Raw genomic sequence first — 20581 nt, 5'->3', positions numbered from 1 at the left:
CACCGAGAGGGGTCCATGTTATACTTTGCTGTCGCCATCTTGAAATCCTTAATGGTTTTGAATAAGGCGATTTGAGCTTCCATTTTGCACTGGGTCCAATCAATTCTGTAGCCATCCCCAGCTCTGTCCTTCTGTACTCTCTGCCTTCTACCTTTTCTTGGGGTGGGGAGGTGCTTATGTACAGTTTTGGTTTTCAGAAGACATTCTTTCTTCTTCTTCTTCTTCTTCTTCTTCTTCTTCTTCTTCTTCTTCTTCTTCTTCTTCTTGTTTTTAGAGACAGGGTTTCTCTGTGTAGCTTTGGAGCCTATCCTGGCACTCGCTCTGGAGACCAGGCTGGCCTCGAACTCACAGAGATCTGCCTGCCTCTGCCTCCCGAGTGCTGGGATTAAAGGCGTGCACCACCAATGCCCGGCCAAGACATTCCTTCTTATTTTCCTTTGTTGCTGGAGATTCAGATGGAAGTAATTTATGTTCTTAGTAGAGATTTGGGGCAGAGGAAAAAGTCTGGGTCATGCAATCAATTTACTGTCTTCATCCTTCCCTTCTGTGATGTTCCTAAAATAGGAGAGCAGTAACACTGTGTTTCTGTGGTAGTGGGAACTGAGTCATTGCTACCTGCAGAATGGAGCATAAAGCCCTCAGCCTGGCATGCATGACTATCCCTGTTGCCCACAGTTGTCATTTCCCATGAAGGACACTAAAAAGGGGGTATCAAACTATTGCTGAGGCCTGAGATACCAAGATCACCTCTGGTGTTCTAGACATTCTTCCCCTCTTCCTCCAATCACTTTGTGTTTCTAGTTCCATGGAGAGGATTAGGGTTCCACTTGGATCGCCTACTTCCTTCCCTGCTTCATCTCTGGTTCTCACTATCCTTGGCTTTTCCTTCAGGAAGCTGCCCTGAGATCCCAGTCTCACCCTGTCCTGCCCAGCATAGCTCATCTGCCCCTTACTTGCCCATCTAAGCACAGTCGTATCTTTCTGGGTTTGCACTTTCCTTCCACAGCCTGGCATGTAAGTCCCTCTTGACTCCAGCTCAGTCAGTCAGGTGTCCTCCTGCATCCACACATCCCATCACTCACTCACATGTTACTTTGTGTCAGACCCTGAGCTACTCAGTGTAGATAATTTGGGAAAATCCACAAGTTTATTGATTGCCCATCCTCCAGCCCACTTGGAGCTGTTACAGTTCACGTAACCAGTCACTCTAACAAGATGGGGGTGAAATAAAGAGGACATGGAGCCAGAGCTGAGACTCCAGGGGCTAAGGAAGCTGTTCTGGGATCAGGATAGACCAAGCAGGACATGACAGGCAGAGGGAACAAGTGTAAAGGTGAAGAGGAACATCAGAGAGGTAGGGAGGTTTGGGAAGCATGTGGAGTTCATCTTATTTTCTTTCTTTCTTTCTTTCTTTCTTTCTTTCTTTCTTTCTTTCTTTCTTTTTTTTTTGAGATAGGGTCTCAACTAGCTAGCTCGGCCTAGCTGTGAGCTGGAAACCCTCCTGTCTGGGTTTCTTGAGTGCTGAGATTACAGGTGTGTTGCACCATGCCTGGCCTACAAAGTTTGTTCTCACGGAAGTTGGGGTATTAGGCATTAGATGGGGAATAAAAGGGGATGGGTGAGTCTTGGGAGGAGGCAGGGAAAGAAAGCTAAAGCCAAAGGTGCCGTATGGAGGCTGAGGAATAGGGGCTTTCTTGGGAATGGCCTTGGTTCTGTGAAATGATCTAAGCAGGGTAGCGATGAACTAATTTTGGCAGACCTCATTCTGAAAAGCAATGTGGAGGACCGAAAGAGCACCCCAGGACCAAGTCACCTATGGCTGGGGATTGGAGGTAATGAACAGTGCTCAGCATTTGGGGAACAGCCTGTTTAGGAGGGCAGGTAGGTCTCCCCAGCCTCCTTTGTGAACTGAACTAATAGCTGGCCTGAGCCTGTTAGGGCTTCCAAGACCCAGGAACAGGAGAGTATAGGGAACATCGGGGCTTTAGCATCCTTGCCCTGGAAGAATGGATCGAGAATTTCCAGATCCTTCTTCAGGGACTGATGTCCTCCCCAGCAGCCACACAACCACCCTTTGGATGCAGGGAATGGCTTCTGTTGTTCTGTGTGTTGTTGAAAGAGATCGGCTCACATTTTACTTCTCTTATTGGAGAGAGCTGGTGGTTTTCAGGAAGATGAGTGGGAAGAGGAAAGAGATCACATCGGAAGTCATTAGCAAGGGTTGGAAGTGTCTTCTCTGGAGAGATGCTGTGGCCAAACTCCCCAGACTGTATGAACTTGAGAAAGGCAAGATTTATGGGACTACGTCATGAAGCAGCAGTGGCCCCAGTTCCTGGCTCAATTCTTAGCCTCCAATCCCAGCCATGAACCCTCAACTTCCAACCCCAGCCATGAGCTCTCAGCCTCCAACCCTAGTCATGATCCCTTAGTCTATAACTCCAGCTCCTAGCCCCAATCTCCAATCCCAGTCCCCAACCATCAGCCCTCTTTGCACAACTATTCGGTTTATGGATGATTCCAGCAACTCCTGTGATAGAAGCAAGCTTAAGCTGGATGATTTCAGTAGCTCCTGTGATAGAAGCAAGCTTAAGCTGAGACAGAGTGGTTGGGCCCAGGGGCCCTAGAAAGTTCTAGGCCAAGTGGGGTCTCATTTAGGCAACGCTGAACCAGCTGCACATTTGGTTAATGGCCCACGTCCTGGGAGCCTGCTAATCAGGAGACCAGGTTTCGAAGCTTAGATGATTACTCTGTCACTGGTGGCTCTGAGGGGAGTAAAGCCAGTTTGGGCTGAGCAGGCAGAGCCAGCCTATTGCTGTTGCTGCCTCCCCCCATATACATCATTTATAGTATGGTGACAGTTCTGTAATCCCCAGAGCACACTGAGTGGTGGTGTGGCTAAGACAGGAAGATTTGAATTCCAGGCCAGCCTGGGCAACACAGTTGAGACCCTCTCTCAAAAAAACAAAACAAAACAAAAAACAAGGGGTTGATAGGGATTAGAGGGAGACAAGGTAGGTAAGTGGCAAGAATAATCAGAATGCATTGTATATATTTACAAAGTATCAAAGAACAAAATTGATAAAGAGAAACAAAATGGCAACAATGGCCTACCTCAGTGTCCTGGCTCCATCATCACTGTAGGGGGTCTCAGCTTTAGGAAACATTGGCCAGTCTCAACACCCTCTGCTTAGAGTCCCTTCTCGGCTCTCTTTCTACCCACCCTCTCTGCCTCAAATACTTCCCCCCTCACCACCTGAGCCCTCCCAGGAAGCCACAGCCTAGAAATCACAGGAGGGGGAGACAGGGGAATGGGAAGGAGAAGCCCTCATCGTGGCCAAGGGTTGGAGCCCCAGTCTCCATCTCTGTATCTGCAAAGGGGCCCTGCTTTGCATAGGTGGAAGACACAGTTCTTTCAGGTGTGGGAAGCACGGGGAAGGACATAAAGTATCTATACTCCTAGATATAGCCTGCTGAGTTCACATAGCAGGAGCCATGTTTCTGGCTGACTGTGAGATCTCTGAGGTTGCTTGATCTCCGTCCTAACACTCCCTTCTCCAGATCTATTAGCATCCTGTGTGTGAGTATCTCAAAGTGCTGGCCTCCTGGCTTCCCCCACTCTCTACATCCCAGATTCCCCAGCAGTGGGAGACTCTCAGGCCCTTGGGCCACTTCTCTATCAGATAATCTTGCTGGTGAAAATCCTGCCCCAGCTCAAAGCTGTATTCGCCTTGTGGTCATTAGAGCACCAAATGGGATGAGCACTCATAAAGGGGTCTAGATGTGGAACTTGGGTGGCCTGGGGGCGGGGAGGACCCAGAGATGGTGAACCAGAATGGTCTCCCTCATCTGGTAGGTGCGTAAGAAATGCCAGGGCATTGTTTATTATGGTCAGGGCTGTGACCAGTGATACAAAGAGCCCTTCATTTGGGCTTTACTGTTTCCAGTTCTGAATTATTTTATCTCCAGTGTTGTGGTTTGTGAGTGAAGTCTGAAGATCATGTGCCCCAGGCTGAGGCTTTGTTGCAGTGGTCCTGTGCTGCAGCACCTTGAGGCCTCCCAAGATGGGTGCTAGACCTTCCTCAGTTCTATCTGGCTGTCCCGTCCCACCTCTCCTCTCCCTCCAATAGGAGCCTGGGCACAGGCAGGGTAGGGGCCAGGTGCTTTCACCTGCTGTGTCTCCCTAGCCTGGCAGTGTAACTCAGAGGGAGGAAACTATTATTCATCCTATCCAGAAAGCAAGTGTTCCCTTCCTAGAGGGTGAGGACTTTTGTCAGTCCTAGCTGCGGACAGCAGGTACACAGGAGGACAGGTGTATCCCTCCACTCCCCAGCTGGCCATTATGCATTGTAGCTGGCAGAGGTTAGTAGTGGAGGACTTGGGAGATGGTGAGCTCCCAGGGTGTGCTCTAAGTCATGGAGTGGGTGTCCCAGGACATTGAGAGCCACCGCTGTGCTTGTAAGGATCCCTGAGTACGAGGGAGCACACACTGGCATTTCGCAGACCCAGTCTTCAGAACAAAGTCAGCACCTTTGTTGTTGTTCTTGTTTTCTGGGCAGAGCCATTGCTGTTCCTTTTGCCTAGAACCCAGCTTTTGTGTAGCTTTTTCTGGGTGCAATAGAAGCGGCAGGAGCTTGGGGGTGTGGGAGATATTGTAAGTCCTTGCTGAACCAAAGCTTGGCTGTTTTACGTATTATATTCATGTGAATGGGCTTCCAGCCCAGGGTCACCCACCCCCGCATCCTGCCTCCCCTGGACTTGGCATGCCTTGAGCATGGTGTTTGCTGGCCACTTGAAACCCTGTCCTTTTCTCTTATCTTGGAAGCTCAAATCATGGCTTTGCTATAGGCTTCCTGAGGCTTCAGGTGGAGAAACGGCCCCCAGCCCCTGCCCCTGTTCGTCATCCATCATGGATGACTGCATTCAGCACTGTGTTCTATGCAGAGGTTTTCTTGCCTTGTACACACTTTGCTCTTCATCTCTCTATTACCCACGGCACTGGGCACCATGAATGGGAAATAGAACATGTACCCTGAATGTGTGACCTCATTTCTGTGTTAGGGAAAGTGACTTTGCCCAGATGCACCTATGTTCTGTGGCCTCAGATGATACCTAAGAGTGGTACCTGTTATTGGTGTCTATGCTGGGCCATTCCTGGTTTTTGTCTACATCTGGGTTACTCTCATTTCTGGGACACAGTTTGTAGCCACCTTACCATGCTGGATGGGAGCCACTCCATGAAGGTCCAGGCCTCTTTTCTCCAACTGGACTCTTCTTGGACACAGGCTCTGTCCTGCCACTGTGCCTGGAGAGCACTCTAAGCCATGCATATATTAGCTATTGGCTCTGTCTATCTGGCTCCACCTCATGTTGTGATGGGGACAAAAGACAAAGCCATGAGCCAGTTGTCACATGTAAATCAGTAAATAAAACAGTAAGGGTAAACTGGGCGTGGTGGTGTACACCTTTGATCTCAGCACAAGGGAGGATAAGAGCAGGCAGATCTCTGAGTTCAAGGGCAGCCTGAGCTGCACAGTTCCAGGCCAGACAGGACTATGCAGTGAGACCCTGTCTCACAAATAAGCATCACCATCAACAACAGCAGCAGCAGCAGCAGCAAAGGGTAGTCCTCATGAAGCAAGAGTTAGCTTCCTGACTATGTTCTAAGAGCTCTAATTCTCACTGCACAAACAACCTCTGAGCAAGGTACCAGTGGACCATTCATTCTAGAAGACTGGCATAGAGGCTATGTAACTGGCTCCAGCAGACACAGTTAAGTGAAGGACATCAGCAGATGTCTAACCATCAGGCTTTTAGTACCTAGGGGATCGCTAGAAAGCATTGGGTCCACAGTGTTTTGTAGGAATGAAGCCCAGAGATGGAGAGGGAGGTGCATCAGATCACACAGTGGGTTGGTGTGAACCAAATTCTAGCTTTCAAACCACAGCTGTGTGCTCCTTCCACTCATAGGAGGGAACCAGAGAGACTTGGATCCAGGTGACATGAAGGCAGTTGTGGCAGGCAGAGGGCTGTGGAAACAGGGGCTCTGGTGATGGCATCCTGGAGTCACAGCAAGCCCGTAGGAGTCCTGTGGAGAAGGGAACAGGGCAGCCTCACATGGTCTAGGAGATCCTAGAGGTGATGTCCCAAAGTGCCCTGAGCCCTTCCTTAGAGAACCAGGGTTTCTTTCAGGCATTTTTTTTTTTTTTTGAATCTACTCAGAGTTACTCAGGAGGTCCCAGTCATGGAGAATGTGAGGTATCTGGGAAGTGTCCACTAGAGCCAGAGGCAGCAGGATGCACAGACCAAGAATGGAGGACAGAGGTCTGGGCTAGGGAGAGGTTTAACTACTGTTGTTTGAACACAGTGCCCAGCTCAGACCCTCACAAGATCCGGTGAGGGGGGCAGAGGACAGCATCTGTCAGCAGCTGCTTCATAAAGTAGGAGAGGGGAGGAGTCAGAAAAGAGCCCTGGGAAGGCTAAGGTCCAGGGCGTCCATCACCAAGGAGCCAGCCGGCACTCAGCAATGACATCATGCGGGGGCTCAGGACACAATGTCCAGGGGCTAACTCTGAGATGGGAAACTTGGGTGATGCCTCTGCCAGCCCTGGCTCTGGAGGGGTAGCAGCAGCTGTCAGCAGCTCCTTTGGGGAGTGCAGCATTGGTGCATCAGAGCAGGGACTCAGATGCTCATGTCCTTCTTGTTTCCACAGGAGAAGGGGCCGCATCGTGCACATCGAGCATCTTGCAGGAGAAGCAGCGTGAGTTATATCCAGCCCCGCAGAGCCTTTCCTTCCATTAGAAGAGGGGTGCCCCTGGGCCTGGTCCACTCTCAGGCTTAAAGCTCCAAAGGTGGAAGGAGCTCTCCCATCTAGCTCCTGGGCGGGAGTAGCGCCTAGGGCCACTTAGGCTGGATATAGGTGGCTCTCCTGAGAACCTGTGGTTTCTAAGCCATCCACACTGGGCAGTTCTGGTGTCAGAGCTAGAGCCATGGCATGAGGCTGATGGCCCTGATAGGGGATCACTGGGAGTTTGGTGACTGGAACCCGGGGGGGGGGGACTGGGGAGGCAGCCTTCTTGAGGTTTTGTGGCCATCAACATTTGGATGCCAACTTCCAGCAGTCACAGTTGGTCCTGTGGTTATCAAGATCAGAATGAATGAGGTCATTCAAGGCTGCGCTCTAGAGCGTGGTCCCTTTAAAACATGTTTTACTTTCCAGATACTGTCATTGTGTGTGTGAGTGTGGACGTGTGTGAAGTCAGAGGACATCTTTCTGGAGTTGGTTCTCTCCAACATGGGTTCTGGGGATTAAACTTAGGTCCAGGCTTGCACACACACAGCAAGTGCTTCTATCACTGAGTCATTTCACTGGCCCTGGACATACTGCTCCTTAAAAACCCCTTCATAGATGGCTAACTCTTCAGTCAGGAATCCTGGGACTGAGTTCTGGGGTTTCCTACCTGCCTTGTCACGTGTGTGTGTGTGTGTGTGTGTGTGTGTGTGTGTGTGTGTGTGTCTGAGAGAGAGAGAGAGAGAGAGAGAGAGAGAGAGAGAGAGAGAGAGAGAGAGAGAGAACAGCTTGTCTTTTCTTTCTGCCAGATTTCTTAGGAAAATGGCTATGGGATTGGGTGTGCTAAGGTCATGCCAGCACACTGGTCACATGTCCCATGAACACACCAATGTGAACTTGGTGGGCAGCACCTTTGGCAAATCTTGTCTTCGCTATGGGCAATCCTGACTTCCATAAGAGGCTGAGTTGGGGGCAAGGACTCAAAACTACCCTCATTTTCCTGTCTGTTGTTTGGCTTGTGGCTATAGCTTTGGGGGATTGATGGGGAATGTACTGTGTATGTTTATCTTATTAATTGTTAAATAAAATTCTGTTTGGCCAATGAAACAGCAAGTTAGACAGGACTAAGAGTCAAAGAGGATTCTGGGAAATGTAGTAGAGAAGTGGTGTTCCAGGCAGAAAGTGACATAGCAAGGAGACTCATATCTAAGCAAGGGGGGAGAGGAAGTGCCCCTTTTCCCCTTCTTCCTCCAGCGGCGGGATGTGAGCCACTGGCAAGGAGGGATGCCAATAAGGCGTTCGATAAGATAAGTCTTATAAAATATATAGATTTATGATAATTAAGACTGAGCTAGCAGATGAGAATCCTAGTCATTGGCCAAGCAGCTTTGTACCTAATACGAGTCTCTCTGTGCATTAATTTGGGCCCTAACTCGGGCGGGTGGCTGGTGTAGAGCACACATGTGGCGGTGCGGCTCGGTGGCTTTGGCGGAAAGATTTATCACAGGGGATGGTTCAACCCATTTTGCTTCCTAGCTCCCCAGGTCCTAGCATAAGGCCTTCCTTCAAGCTCTCCCCTCCTCAGCTGATCTTTTATGGAGGGTGTGTCAACATCAGCATCCATAACCGCCGTCCAGCCCAAGCGGCTACACTGGCCTCTAGCACAGCTTCACTGGTCCCTGAAGTCACAAAGCACAAAGCCACAAAGGGCTGGTGGTCATGAGTCCCTCTGTCAGGAGCAGCCCTCAGGTTCCAACCTCCAGCATAATAACAAAGAGAAAGGACAGGGTGCTAGGAAAGAGGGGCAGTTAAAATTGTGCCTGCAGGATCTTATATCATAGAGGTGACAGTAGTGACACAGAGACCAAAGCCATTAATGAAAAGAAATGGTTACAGAATTTGCAAGAGCTGAGCCACTACAATAGGAGGCAGGAAGCGAGGAAGGCCCTGGCCCTGGCTGCGGCCTGTGTGTGTGTGTGTGTGTGTGTGTGTGTGTGTGTTGTGTGGTGGTAGGTGGGTGGACTTCTTTTGGAGGAGGAGGGCAGGGGAACAGCTTGGGTGGGACTCGTGGTTTGAGTACTGACTGAGGATTTTCACTCTGCTGGTCCCTGGTTACCTGGCATCTGGCCCTGATTGCCTCAGGCAGAGGAAGACAGGTGTGGTGTTTGAGTGCTAGCTACAATAGGCTGGGTGTGGATTGGGGTGTGGTTGGCTGGCTTTGAAAGGCCTATTCATGGGCAAGTTTGGTTTCTGTCTGAATTAGCCCATGTAGGATTGCCAGTGTCTCACTGACCAGGAAGTCCCCAACATGTTGAACCATCAACAAGTAAAAAAAAAAACCAAAAACCAAAAAACAAAAAACAAAACAAAAAACAATATAAATATGCAAGACAGGAAGAGCCCAGATCATCTGTTCGGGACTCCCTTCTTGTTTATTTTATATTTATTTTAGAGACAGAGTCTCACTGTATAGCCCAAGCTGGCCTCAAACTTCTGGCAATCCTCTTGCCTCAGCCTCCCAAGTGATGGGAGTACAGTTATATACCTTTATGACTCGCTGTTGTTGGGCCTTAGCAGCGGCTTGGAGGTGTAAGCTAGTCACCTACAACAGGCTTTGTCACCTGGAGGCCAGTCACAGTTCCCTTTCACATATTCCCACATACACAATTGATTGACAGGATGCTTCATATCTTTTGTGACTCCCTGGGGAAAAAAAATTGCATTTCAGCAGTATTGAAGTCTTTTTTTATTTCATGATTATAGAATTTGGTCAAAATTATATTACTGAAAGCTGCCATTGTATGCTGCTCCTTGAGGATATTTTTATGAAGGAAAGAATATCAGTTGATGTGCAGAAGAATTTTAGAGCCATCAAATGTTTGTCTGGGAGGCTTTCTGGGTTGGTGCTACCCAAGTCTAAGCCCAGTATGTTCAGCAGGGACATGCTTTCCTATGATGGCAAAAGTCTTTAGCTGAGAGCAAAGCTTTTCACATAACTCTATAATTATGTCCAGTCTACAATTCTGGACATGAAAATCATTTTTCTTTTATGAAGTAATGGTGGTAATTGATGGTAATGTGTTTGTTTATTTCAAATCCGAAATAGGCAAAATAAAAGTTTGTGACCTGAATTTGAAAAGGCTATATCCGGGGCTTATGTTTAGAATGTGTGTTTCCACTGACAGTGTGCATCTGTACATTTTACCCCATTGGCTTTTCCCACTGGCTGTTTGAACACTCTTTGAAAAGAAGATATCACTCTGGGTAAGGAATCAGATTCCCTGCCCACCTGGGACTGATGCTGACATGTCTGGTGTTTAAAGGGAGAAGGTCCATGACTTGAGGCTTGGTGTTTCTATTTAGATGCTGTGACTCTCTGGGAATGTGACTTAGCATCTCTGAGCCTCATTATATGTGGAAATATGGCTGAACTCTCTTAATGTCTAGGACAGCTGAGGGTATCAGAGGCTGTGGAAAGGATGCACAGGAAAGGTCTTACCACTCTCGGTTATACCTTGTGTTTGTGTAAGCTTTCACAGCTGGAACCTCTGGGCCATGTGTATCTTATGGAGCTCATTCTGGCTGGCCATCATGTCAACAGCATTCTCCTCTGTTATAGTTCAGATACGAAGTACCACTCCCCTGGCCAATGGTGTCCAGCTGGAGGGTCCAATCACTGAGAAGTGATAGATTCATAATTTGATGTTGTTACTGGGAGATGACAGAAATTACTGGAGTCATATTCTTAGAGTTTAATCTTGTCCCTAGCTCCTTGCCCTGCCTCTCCCTCTACTTCCTGGCCACCTTGGGATGAATAAGTTTGCAGCTTCACATCTTTCTGCCCTGATGCTTTGCCTTGGCACATCACAGTCATACCTGAGCCTCAATAGACCCTTACACCTTTACATTGTTTCTCTGTGACATTTGGTCACAATGATAAAAAGCTAACTAACTGGTGGGATGTTGCCAGGCCCTATGCTTTGCAGCTTGGGATGTGTGTGTTCCTTGGACTCCCTGCTCCTTGGTGGCTTCCACACAATCCTGTATTTGTCTGCTATTGGACAGATGTCCTAGAAGTTATTTAGAACCAGGTGGGAAGAAACCAGGGAGGGCTTGGGCGTGGGGACAGTGTTGGGGCTTGGCCTGGGGAGCAGGGAGCCTGGGTCATTCCTTCCAGCTTGCCTTGCAGTCATGGCCAGGACTGGGGGCCGAGCCCTCTGTTCTGTCGTCACACGGGGTCCCTCTGGGTCTGTTATTCTAGGTGTCTCTGCTGCTGCCTCTTTGTCTCCTACTTTCCTTTGTCCATATCTCTTTGCATTTCTGCCTGTCACTGCCTACTGATCACAGGGACATTTTCAGATATTTCCCTTGTGCCTGAGTGAGCCCTCCCCTGGATGTGGGTCCTGAGGGACTGAAGCTCACAGCTCTGTTCTTCCCTTCAGAGAGAAAAGCACCATTCTCCACAAACCCGAATTCTAGACAACACCCCCACTATCTTCACCACCACCTTGCCAAATTGGACCCCAATAGGACAGTACACTGCCTCTAGCAGAACTCAGGCTCACCTCCTTCTCTTGTCTACCATCCCTCATTTATAGGAAGCCCAGCCTTCTCTTGCCAACCTGCCCTGTCTTCCTACACCTTCATGTCTCCAGTATCTCCCATTCTTGTCTTTAGGGATGGCAGGGGGGTCTTTGTAGGAAATCTAGGACTTGTAACCCTGCTTGCCTCATTCACTCGCTGCCCAGTGCTCCCTATCCCCATCTACCCACCTCCTCCTTCCAGCAGTGTTTCTCCTTTGTTGTAGTTTGAATGTTAATTGTGTGCATCCATGCAATCCTGTCTTTTCTACAGAATGGTCTGCAGCACACACTTCTCATAGAATAGTGGGGAAGCCTGAGACCCTACCTACCCCAGCATCCCAGGGAGGGACAGAGGCACCCTCCTGCCTGGCAGATGGCAGGAAAGACACAGGTCCCAGGGGAACCCCTCACTTCCCGCTTCATGGCTGCAGACACTAGATGGCGTGCTACATGTAGGGAGCTGTGCTGTCCTTGCTGTGAGCTATTGTCTACAGGATGGAGGTCTACCGCCTCTACTCATATCCCACACAAGTGTCATGGGAAGATATGAGACTTACTCCCCAAAGACCTCCTGGGTCACTCTGGCTCAGTAGGTGCTTGGTGTGCTGGGAACTGCCCAGGCTTTCCCCTCTGATACCCATTAAACCCGGAGCTTGGAAGGGCTGAAACCATGACTTGAGGGGCACAATGTGAAAACAAAGACGGCCAGGAGCAGATGACTTCTAAGGCAGGTGGTCATCCCGCTCTCTCCACTCCTCCAACCTCAGAGCTTGACCATGCTTGGCCAGTTTGGATCTAAGTTCCCTCCTTTCCTGAAGTTGCTCAGGTACCCGGGAAAGTACTTTGTCTGCACTTTCTGAAAGACTAGCTTCAATACCACACATCACCCCCGCCCCAAATCTCTTTGGGTCCAGACTGTGCATAGGACAGGGACATGTGAGGCCACCCGAAGCTTCTTTTGCATGGAAAAAGTTTACCTACTGTGGCCCTCAGGGGTGGGCCTGGCCCACGTGGCATACAAGAACTTGACACATGCTGGCTGTCAGCTGACTTTCCCAAAGGCCAGTGCTGGCACCAGCTACATCTGTCCCAGGTGTGGCACAATTCACCACAGTCATGTTTGGAGATCAAAGTGGGGGTGCTCAATGGGAGTCTAACTCCCTCTAGTTCCCAGACCAGAACCTCGCACTGACCAATATTAGGCGCCAATTTCCTGGCCCTCGACTGAATCTGCATCTTCATCCTTACCGTAGCCTCTATAAGAGCCAGATATATCTGGGGGCTAACTTAAGGCTTCAGCCCCTGGCTCTAGTCTGAGCTTGGATCCTCAACTCAGATGGGTATGATGAAGGCAGCTCCTCATCAACCTTCCCCACTGGTCAAGGCTGACTTCGTACCCCATTGTCTAGAATAAAAAAACCAGAGGACAGTTTCCTTCCCCACAAACCCTCATATCATCATCCACCTGGGATGACCCCCCAGACACCATGTACAAAGCCCCTTGCCCACAGCTGGCCTCCCCTCCTCCGCCTGGTAACTGGTATCTTTTCCTGGCCTGTGTGGGCAGCTTGCTGAGCACAGCTGCAGACAGGCTATATTTAGCCAGCTTTAATGAGCTCAGGGTGGCAGACGTCCGCCTTGGGAGCACTTTATCTTGCATGTGTGCGTATGTTTGGGCCTGGCATGCTTCTTTGCTTTGTGCGCGTGCACGGACACATGCCCCCACACCTGTGGTTGTCCACTAATATGTGGCAGTGCACTGCTGTGCTCATTTACCTGGGACTAGCATGTGTCTCGTGCACAGATGCAGTTCTCTCTGCACAGCATCTCTTGTGTTGGGGCTGTGCACAGTTCTGATGCTTGTGGTGCAGAATGGGAACAAATCATTAGTCCGTTTGCTTGTTTGTTGAAAAAAATATTTAATGAACACCTTTATTAACCAGGGCCATGATAGTCTCTGGGGATAAAACAAAGCAGAGCCAAATGAACACAGTCTATCTTTTAAGGGTTTTATAGTCTGGAAGCTGGAGGAAAGAGTCCTCAAATAACTATAAAATTATAATTGTGGGCTGATGGCTCAGCAGATAATGGCGCTTGCTGCCGAGGCTGACAACCTAAATTTTATCCCTGGAACCAGCATGGTAGGCGAGAATCAGTTCCTAAGTTGTCTTCTGTTCTCCACATGTGTGCCATGGCACATGAGTGCTGACATTTGCCTGCTTGTGCATAATGCATACTCATGAACGCGCACACACACACACACACACATACACACACACACACAAAATTGTAAGGATTTCTGGGCTAGAGAGTTGACTTAGCAGTTAAGAGGACTGTCTGTCCTTCCAGAGGACCCAGGTTCAATTCCCAGTACCTACATGGAAGCTAACAACCATCTCTAACTCAAATTCCAGGGGATCCTACATCTTCTTCTGGCATCCAGGGTTACTAGGCATGCAGTTGTGCATACACACACATGTAACAGAATACCTATACTCATAAAATTTAAAGGCAATTATAAATATTTATATTTTATATGATTATATATGTATATATAAATATATAATTATAAATATTTATATATTATAAATATGTGTGTTTGTGTTTGTGTGTATCATCCTCTCTCAAGGAGGAAGGAACATGGATGTTTCTGTAAGAAATCTGGACACATGAGCAGTATTCAAAGTCCAAGTGTAAGAAGCAGAGGCTCAATGTCCCTGTGGTAAGAGGGAAAAGGCGGTATTTGCCAACTGTCTGAAAGGCAGAAATGGCTGAGTTTGGAGGGAAAGAGGGAACAGAGGTAGAGATGGGCTGAGTGGGGACGGTGGGCAGACTAGGGTTGGCAAAGAAGTGTGAAGCAAGAGGAAAGGTGGCACCGGAGGACATGGTGCCTCACAGAACTGTAGAATGTGGTCTGGGCCTCAGGCAGGGGCCCGGCAGAGGGAAGGCTCATAAAGCACATGACAGGAGGAGAGCCTTGCAGAGGGACCCAATTCTCGGATGACCCAGTTGGCATCCGTGGGGGCAGCTTCCTTGAGAGTGCCTGACACAGAGGGAGCATGCCTCTTCCTAGTTTTCCTATGGCACCTCCTATGGCTCACGCTTACCAGAAGCCTCCACTTCAGGGGCGGGGCTTAGGGTGTGTGGCCGGTGGGAGGGGCACTGGAAGCCAATCAGTATAGACCACTGACTTGATGTGGAGGAACCACGGTGTCCTCTGTTTCTCTGAAAGCCAGTGTGGCTTTGACCTTGTTTGCCACGTAGTTGAGCAGATGAAGGCTCCCTCTACAGGTATCTCCTTCCCTAATTTTCCTGTCATTATCCCTGAGACTCAGCATCTTCCCCAACATTGGTTGGTGTCTGCAGCTCTGTGCCATGCACACGTGGGCAGGATCCCTGTGCCCACACCTGATGGGTCAGGGAGCTTTAACCCAGTCCCTGGTCTCCTATTTGTCTCCATCTGTAGCTCCTGGTGGATTCCTGGGTCTCAAAGTGGCCAGGCCTTTGAGTTCCCCTCCCTCATGAGATTGTGAAGGGCCCAGCCCAGGTCTTCGTCTTCCCCTCAACTGGGGTGACCAGGTGGAAATCTTTTATCTTTAACTTGAAGAAATTCTCTTGTGTCTTCAAATCTGCTTTTCTTGGTAACAAAGGGAAAAGATCTGGGGAGCTTTGCCACAAACCTTGTGGCAAAGGAGTTGGAACAGGCATAAAAAATAAAGTCAAGAAAAGAAAAAAAAATCTCAGGAAGGAAAAAAAAAATCACCTTGTTATATGCACTTTGAAAATATTCTTAGTTTTGATCTGGTTTTTTTGAGTAGGCCGTGCATGAACAAGGTAAAAAACTCAAAAGCCATGAAGGATGACGCACATACCTCCCTCTCTCCCTCTCTGTGCCCAGCTCAGCTCACCCAGCCCTTCTTCCCAGAAGTGAAGAGGATGACAAGTATCTCATGTCCTACTCCAGACTCTGAAAACATGAACATATCCATAAATATTCACTCCATATATATTTTTATATATACCCCACACAGATGGGAGTGCTCTGTGTGCTCTGTTTCCCTCCTTGCCTTCTGTGGATCATCTACCACGATTCTCTTTCTGCCTCAGAACGTCTACAATGCTCAGGCTCATTGATCTTGGCCTTGAGTGTGTGCTGGATCTCTGTGATATATTTTTTTTCCTGCTATGTATTTTATTTAGCTTGTCCCCTATAGGTTGCCTGTCACTACTCAGTATTGTAAACAACGTAGCTGTGGTTAATGCGGTACATGTAACAGATTCCTCACATGGACTTGGCATTGCTAGGTCATAGGTGTTTTATATTTTGAATGGTGTTGCCAGATGGCCCTCCAGAGAAGTTGTATTGGTTTTTACTCTCACCAGCAAGGAATGAAGAAAATCTGTTTTCTCACAAGGTGTTGACAGTGGTTGATCTGAGAAACAAAGGCAAGGAATTGTGGATGATTTCAGTAAATTGCAGGTTCTCAGCACCTTTTTGTGTGTGAGAGTCATTTCCTGTCCCTTGGCTGGGAGCCACTGAGTTGGGAAGGAATGATTGAAGGGGGTTTGGGCTGGATGAGGCTGCTACATTCCATTGTGAGAGTGTGGACTTCCAGGCGGGCAAGCCCAGGATTGACTAGACAGGAAATCCTAGCAGAGGTAGTCCCACTGTCCCAGCAAGCTCCTGTGCCCAATGACAAGGGGTGCCTGCTTTCCCTTCCAGCCCTAGCTCTTTGTGAGGGGACAGGGCTGTGGTGGAGGAGGCATTGAAGACTGAAGAGATCACCCCTTTACTTCTCCCTTCCTAACTTTAGGAAGTTAGAAGTCTGACCCTGACCTGTGACCTGAGTTCAAATCATCTAATGTGTGTCAGCTAGCTTTCCCCATACTGTGACAAAATATCTGTTAGGAATTTAAAGGAGAATTTTTTTTTTTACTTACAGCTTGAGTTTATCATGTGGTAAGGGCCTGTGGAGTCGCTCATTCATACCTTGGAGGATCAGGAAGCAGGGATGGCTATAGCCTTCAAAGGCTCGATCTTAGAGGTCAATATCTGCCTCCTAGAAGCCATGTCTATAACCTTCCCAAAATAACACCATCTGGGGACTGGTTGTTCAGAAACTGAAGCCCCTGGGGGACATTCTGCACTCAAGCCTTTCGCTTCCATCCAGAGTCTTGGCTTTCTGTGAGACAGTTAGGATATCCTGGCTTCTCAGGAGAATGTGGAGACTGCCTGAGTCATGGGGTGAGGACTGGACACTGGAGACACAGGTGAAAGGACCTGTATTCAGTATAGAGGGTTCAGTGGGGACACCAGGGTTGGGGATGCCACACTCTTCTGGCAATCTCACTAGACCTAATTCAAGATGGTGGCTTTCTAGTCCTGAAATGGGTTTCCTTAGCTGAGTTATTTTCTCCAAGCTGTTCCCATACTCATTTAGGGTACCCAACAGTATGTTCTTAAGAGGTAGGGTCTAGGGCCCAGACCCTAGCAAGGAGCAAGGGGTAAGGGGCAAGGGGCAAGAGGTAAGGAGTAAGGGGCAAGGAGCAAGTTTTCATCTGGCTAGAATCTCTTTAAAGTCCCTGGTTTATTGAAGGTCTACACACAATACCTCTGCCTGTTAGCTAGGCAAAGTCAGGTGGATACAATTGAATTTTGACCTTGAGGAGGGTTAAGGAGGCACAGGAGGGATCTCAGTTTCTAGATCCCACTAACACTGGATGAAAATTCTATCCCAGCATCCCTACCAAGTGGATATTACATAACTTGCTTGCATAACCTCAGTGAAAGAGAACTCCCTGTCTGCAGGCCAGTACAGGCCGTTGTGTACAGCTGTACACGCTCCCAAAATATGTTGAACCGGGAGATGCTCACCCCACCATGACATGTTGTTGTTCTGCCCTCTACTTCCTTGGCTCGGGCATGGTTCAGCTCAGCATGCATCTAGAACTGGATCTACAGTGTAGATTTATGGTGTGATCTTCACTGTAGATCTGTGGTGTGAAACAACAATGTATATTTACTAAGTGATCTATAGTATGAATCTGTGAAGTGGGTTTGTGGTTTGTGGATGTATGGTGTGTATCTTCAGTGTGTATCCACAGAGTAAGTAGGTCTGTGGTGGGGACTCCATGGTATGGATCTGAAGTGTGCATCTGCAGCATTAATTTGTGTTGTAAATCTGCTATGGAAATCCACATGGATCTTCAGAATGGATCTGTAGTGTGGATTCTGCAGCCTGGGCATGCAGTGTGGATTTGCAGCATGGATCTGCAGCCTCTGTCCTGTCTGCATTCTGCTATTGGAGATTAATCCCCACCTGTGATTTTTGCTCAGAGTTTCCGAGGTGTCAGTCTATGGTTGCTTGGAGTCTGGGTGGCACAGTGTACCATGTTGAGAACATGTAGTGGGGGAAGCTGTTCACCTACTGCCGGCCAGGAAGCAAAAAGAGAGACAGGAAGGGCCTGGAGACCCCAGAGATACTTCAAGTCCACACCCCTTCCTCATACCAGGTCCCATTTTCCAGTAGAACCAAGCCCCCAACACACAGGCACTGGTGGGACATTCAAGATGTAATTCAGATCAAGAGAGCAAAGCTACCGGTTTATGCAAAATGATGCTTCTACCTACATTCGTGATTCTGTCTTGCAGACATTTAGGTCCCTTTCAGGACAAGCTACATGGTCTTAGGCTGGGCCAGCTCCACTCAGTTCCTCCCATGGGTAGCTGGTAGATGTGATAGCCAGTGCCAGAGGACTGGTAGAATGGAGAATGAAACTTAGTAGTGAGCATTCATACCCGCTGGGTCCTGGCAGTAGGTGGCAAGTGACTAGGAACAGTTGGGCTCTCCTACCAGGCTAGGGTGATGTTTTGCTTAGGGAACCAAGCACGTGGGTGCTGACCTTGGCTTTTGTCTCTGGAGCAGTATGGTGCATGGTAATTAGAAGGGATGATCAGGATTTGTGCTTTCCTAAGGCTGTGATTAAGCAAAAATAGCCTCTATTCTTCAGCTCTTTCAGCCGGCAGAAAGAGCCATGGTGAGCTGGGTGGGTCACCAATCCCAGAGCTGGCACTGGCAGAGTTCTGGGAGCAAGCACTGTGGTAGCTGGCTTGCTCCAAAGCCCGTCATAAAATACTGACACAAACCCAGCTTACCTCCCCTAAGTATGAGCCTCATAGGGACCCACCCGGAACAGGGTCATGCAAACAGAAATAAACAGGTGGCAGAGAGAAACAGGTGGATCGATGACCAGGTCTTGGGGCCCTTTGCTGGTGGCTTTCCACCACTTGGGATCCTTTGCTAGCCTCTCCGCAGCAGAAAACCTGGGGATCCTCCAGAGGTGGAGTAACACTCAGGTCAGGATGTGCTAGCATTCCCAGAGTACCTTAGATCCTTGCTCATCTCAGGACTTGCTCAGGGAATTCTGCCTCACCCAGGAAGAGGAGAAGGGGCTATTCCTTGAACCTGGGGTCTCTGGGGCTCCAGCTGCTTGGAGAAGCTGTGTAGCTGTGAGCACCTAGGATCATCACTTTTTTTAATTAAGTTTTTTTTATTAAATTTTAAAATTTATTTTTCCATACAACCCGTTTCCCCTCCCTCTTCTCCTCCCGTTCCTTCCCCCCATCTCCCTTCTACACCCCCACCCATTCACTTTTCCTCCATCTCCATTCAGAAAGGGTAAGGCTTCCCATGGGAGTCAACAAAGCATGACATATCAAGTTGAGGCAGGACCAAGCTCCTCCCCTCCTACGTCAAGGCTGGGCGAGGCATGGGATCATCACTTCTAACCAGTTTTTACAAAAGTATCAGACCCAGAGAGCTGGCAACTTCTGCTTTTACGAGGCTCCTAGTTGGAAGGAAAATTAAATAACACTATAATAGCAGGTCACACCCCATTCTGCAAGTGAGGTAATATCCTGTTTTAGATAGATCGCAACGGACTTTCCAGAAGGAGTGGCTATTGAGTACGGTTTTATGAAACACACATGCATCTTCTAGTTTGCAAAGGGAAGAAAGGATTGTAGGCACCAACTTGGCATAAACAAAGGTGACCAGGAGCAGAAGAGTTCTGCCTTGTGGGAGAATCAACCCCAGGCATCTTGATTATTGTTCGAGGTTCTTAAGAGTACTAGGTTTTGGTGGGTGTGGGGGTACCTGCCTATAATCTCAGTATGCAGAAGGCTGAGGCAGGAGGATTGTAAAGGATTGGAAGCCAGCCTGAGATACATAGTAAGATCTAGTTTTGAGACAGCAGCGGCAGCAACAATAGCAACAATGCAAAGCCTATGGGAAGGGTACAGACATACATACGTACATACGACAGACAGGGCAGTCTTAAGGCTGCACTCATGCTTGTTCACAGAAGCCTCTGCTATCCTGTGGGTGACTCTGGTCCTGGCAGGAAGCGCTCAAGAGACCAGAGTCTGCATCTACCTGTCAAGGACTCCTGGCCTCCATGACTGAGAGCACACGGCCTATGGCTCTGTTCATCCAAGGAAGCAAGTTTCTATCCCCAAACTGCAGAGGCAATGAGATACTTCCTTTCTGTTGGAGGGTAAGGCAGGGAGAAGTGATGCTGCAGATACCCCTACCCAGTCTCTAGCCCTCAGCTCTCATCCCCACTGATTGGGGGAACTGTTTCAGCATCATCTATAGCCAAGATGCCGTGTGCATTCACCAATTCCATGAGTATTGTGTGGGCTCTAGGGAGCTGACACCAGGCAGACGGAGGCTGTAGGAGCTCCTAGGTCTGTGTCACCAGTGAAGATGCAGGATTCAGCCCCCATCTAGCAGAGGGCATGGTGCCCGGAAGACAGCAGGACCCTCATGTCTTCCCTGCAAGTTATTTATAGCCTCGAAATGGTAATTTGTGGCAATCACAGCATTTAATCCTGTAATCACACTGCAAGCAGGCACCCAGCCCAGTGAGGTCGGTGAGCCTGCCAGGGCTCCGGGAGGGACTTGGCGGCAGGGCAGGGAGTGTGGAGGCGGTGATGTCCCTATCTGCTTCCACCCCATCTTGTCAGCCATGCCCCACCCACTGCACCCTGGATAATACGAATAACAATAGCAACTAACACATTTCACAGGTGTCACCCGTAGGAACTCACTTATCTCTGCTGCTCCATAAGGGAGTTATCACTGTGGCATCCCTGCACTCTGGGTGAGGAAACAAGCTTAGGTCACACAGCTGTTATTAAAAGACCTG

At 48.8% G+C, this 20581-nt stretch overlaps 1 protein-coding gene across 1 annotated transcript in view; it reads left to right on the top strand.

The window, feature by feature from the left end:
• Positions 1-20581, top strand: part of Pitpnm3 (PITPNM family member 3) — a 68143-nt gene that overhangs the window by 21397 nt on the left and 26165 nt on the right. The window contains exon 4 of the mRNA XM_035448128.1: positions 6711-6758. Within this exon, the coding sequence (XP_035304019.1) occupies positions 6711-6758 (48 nt within the window). The remainder of the gene's footprint in view (positions 1-6710; positions 6759-20581) is intronic.

This window comes from Cricetulus griseus, chromosome 7, assembly GCF_003668045.3.
Source record: "Cricetulus griseus strain 17A/GY chromosome 7, alternate assembly CriGri-PICRH-1.0, whole genome shotgun sequence".
Lineage (NCBI taxonomy): Eukaryota > Metazoa > Chordata > Mammalia > Rodentia > Cricetidae > Cricetulus > Cricetulus griseus.
Note: the sequence above shows the minus strand (reverse complement) of the source record. Positions and strands in the feature narration are given on the sequence as shown.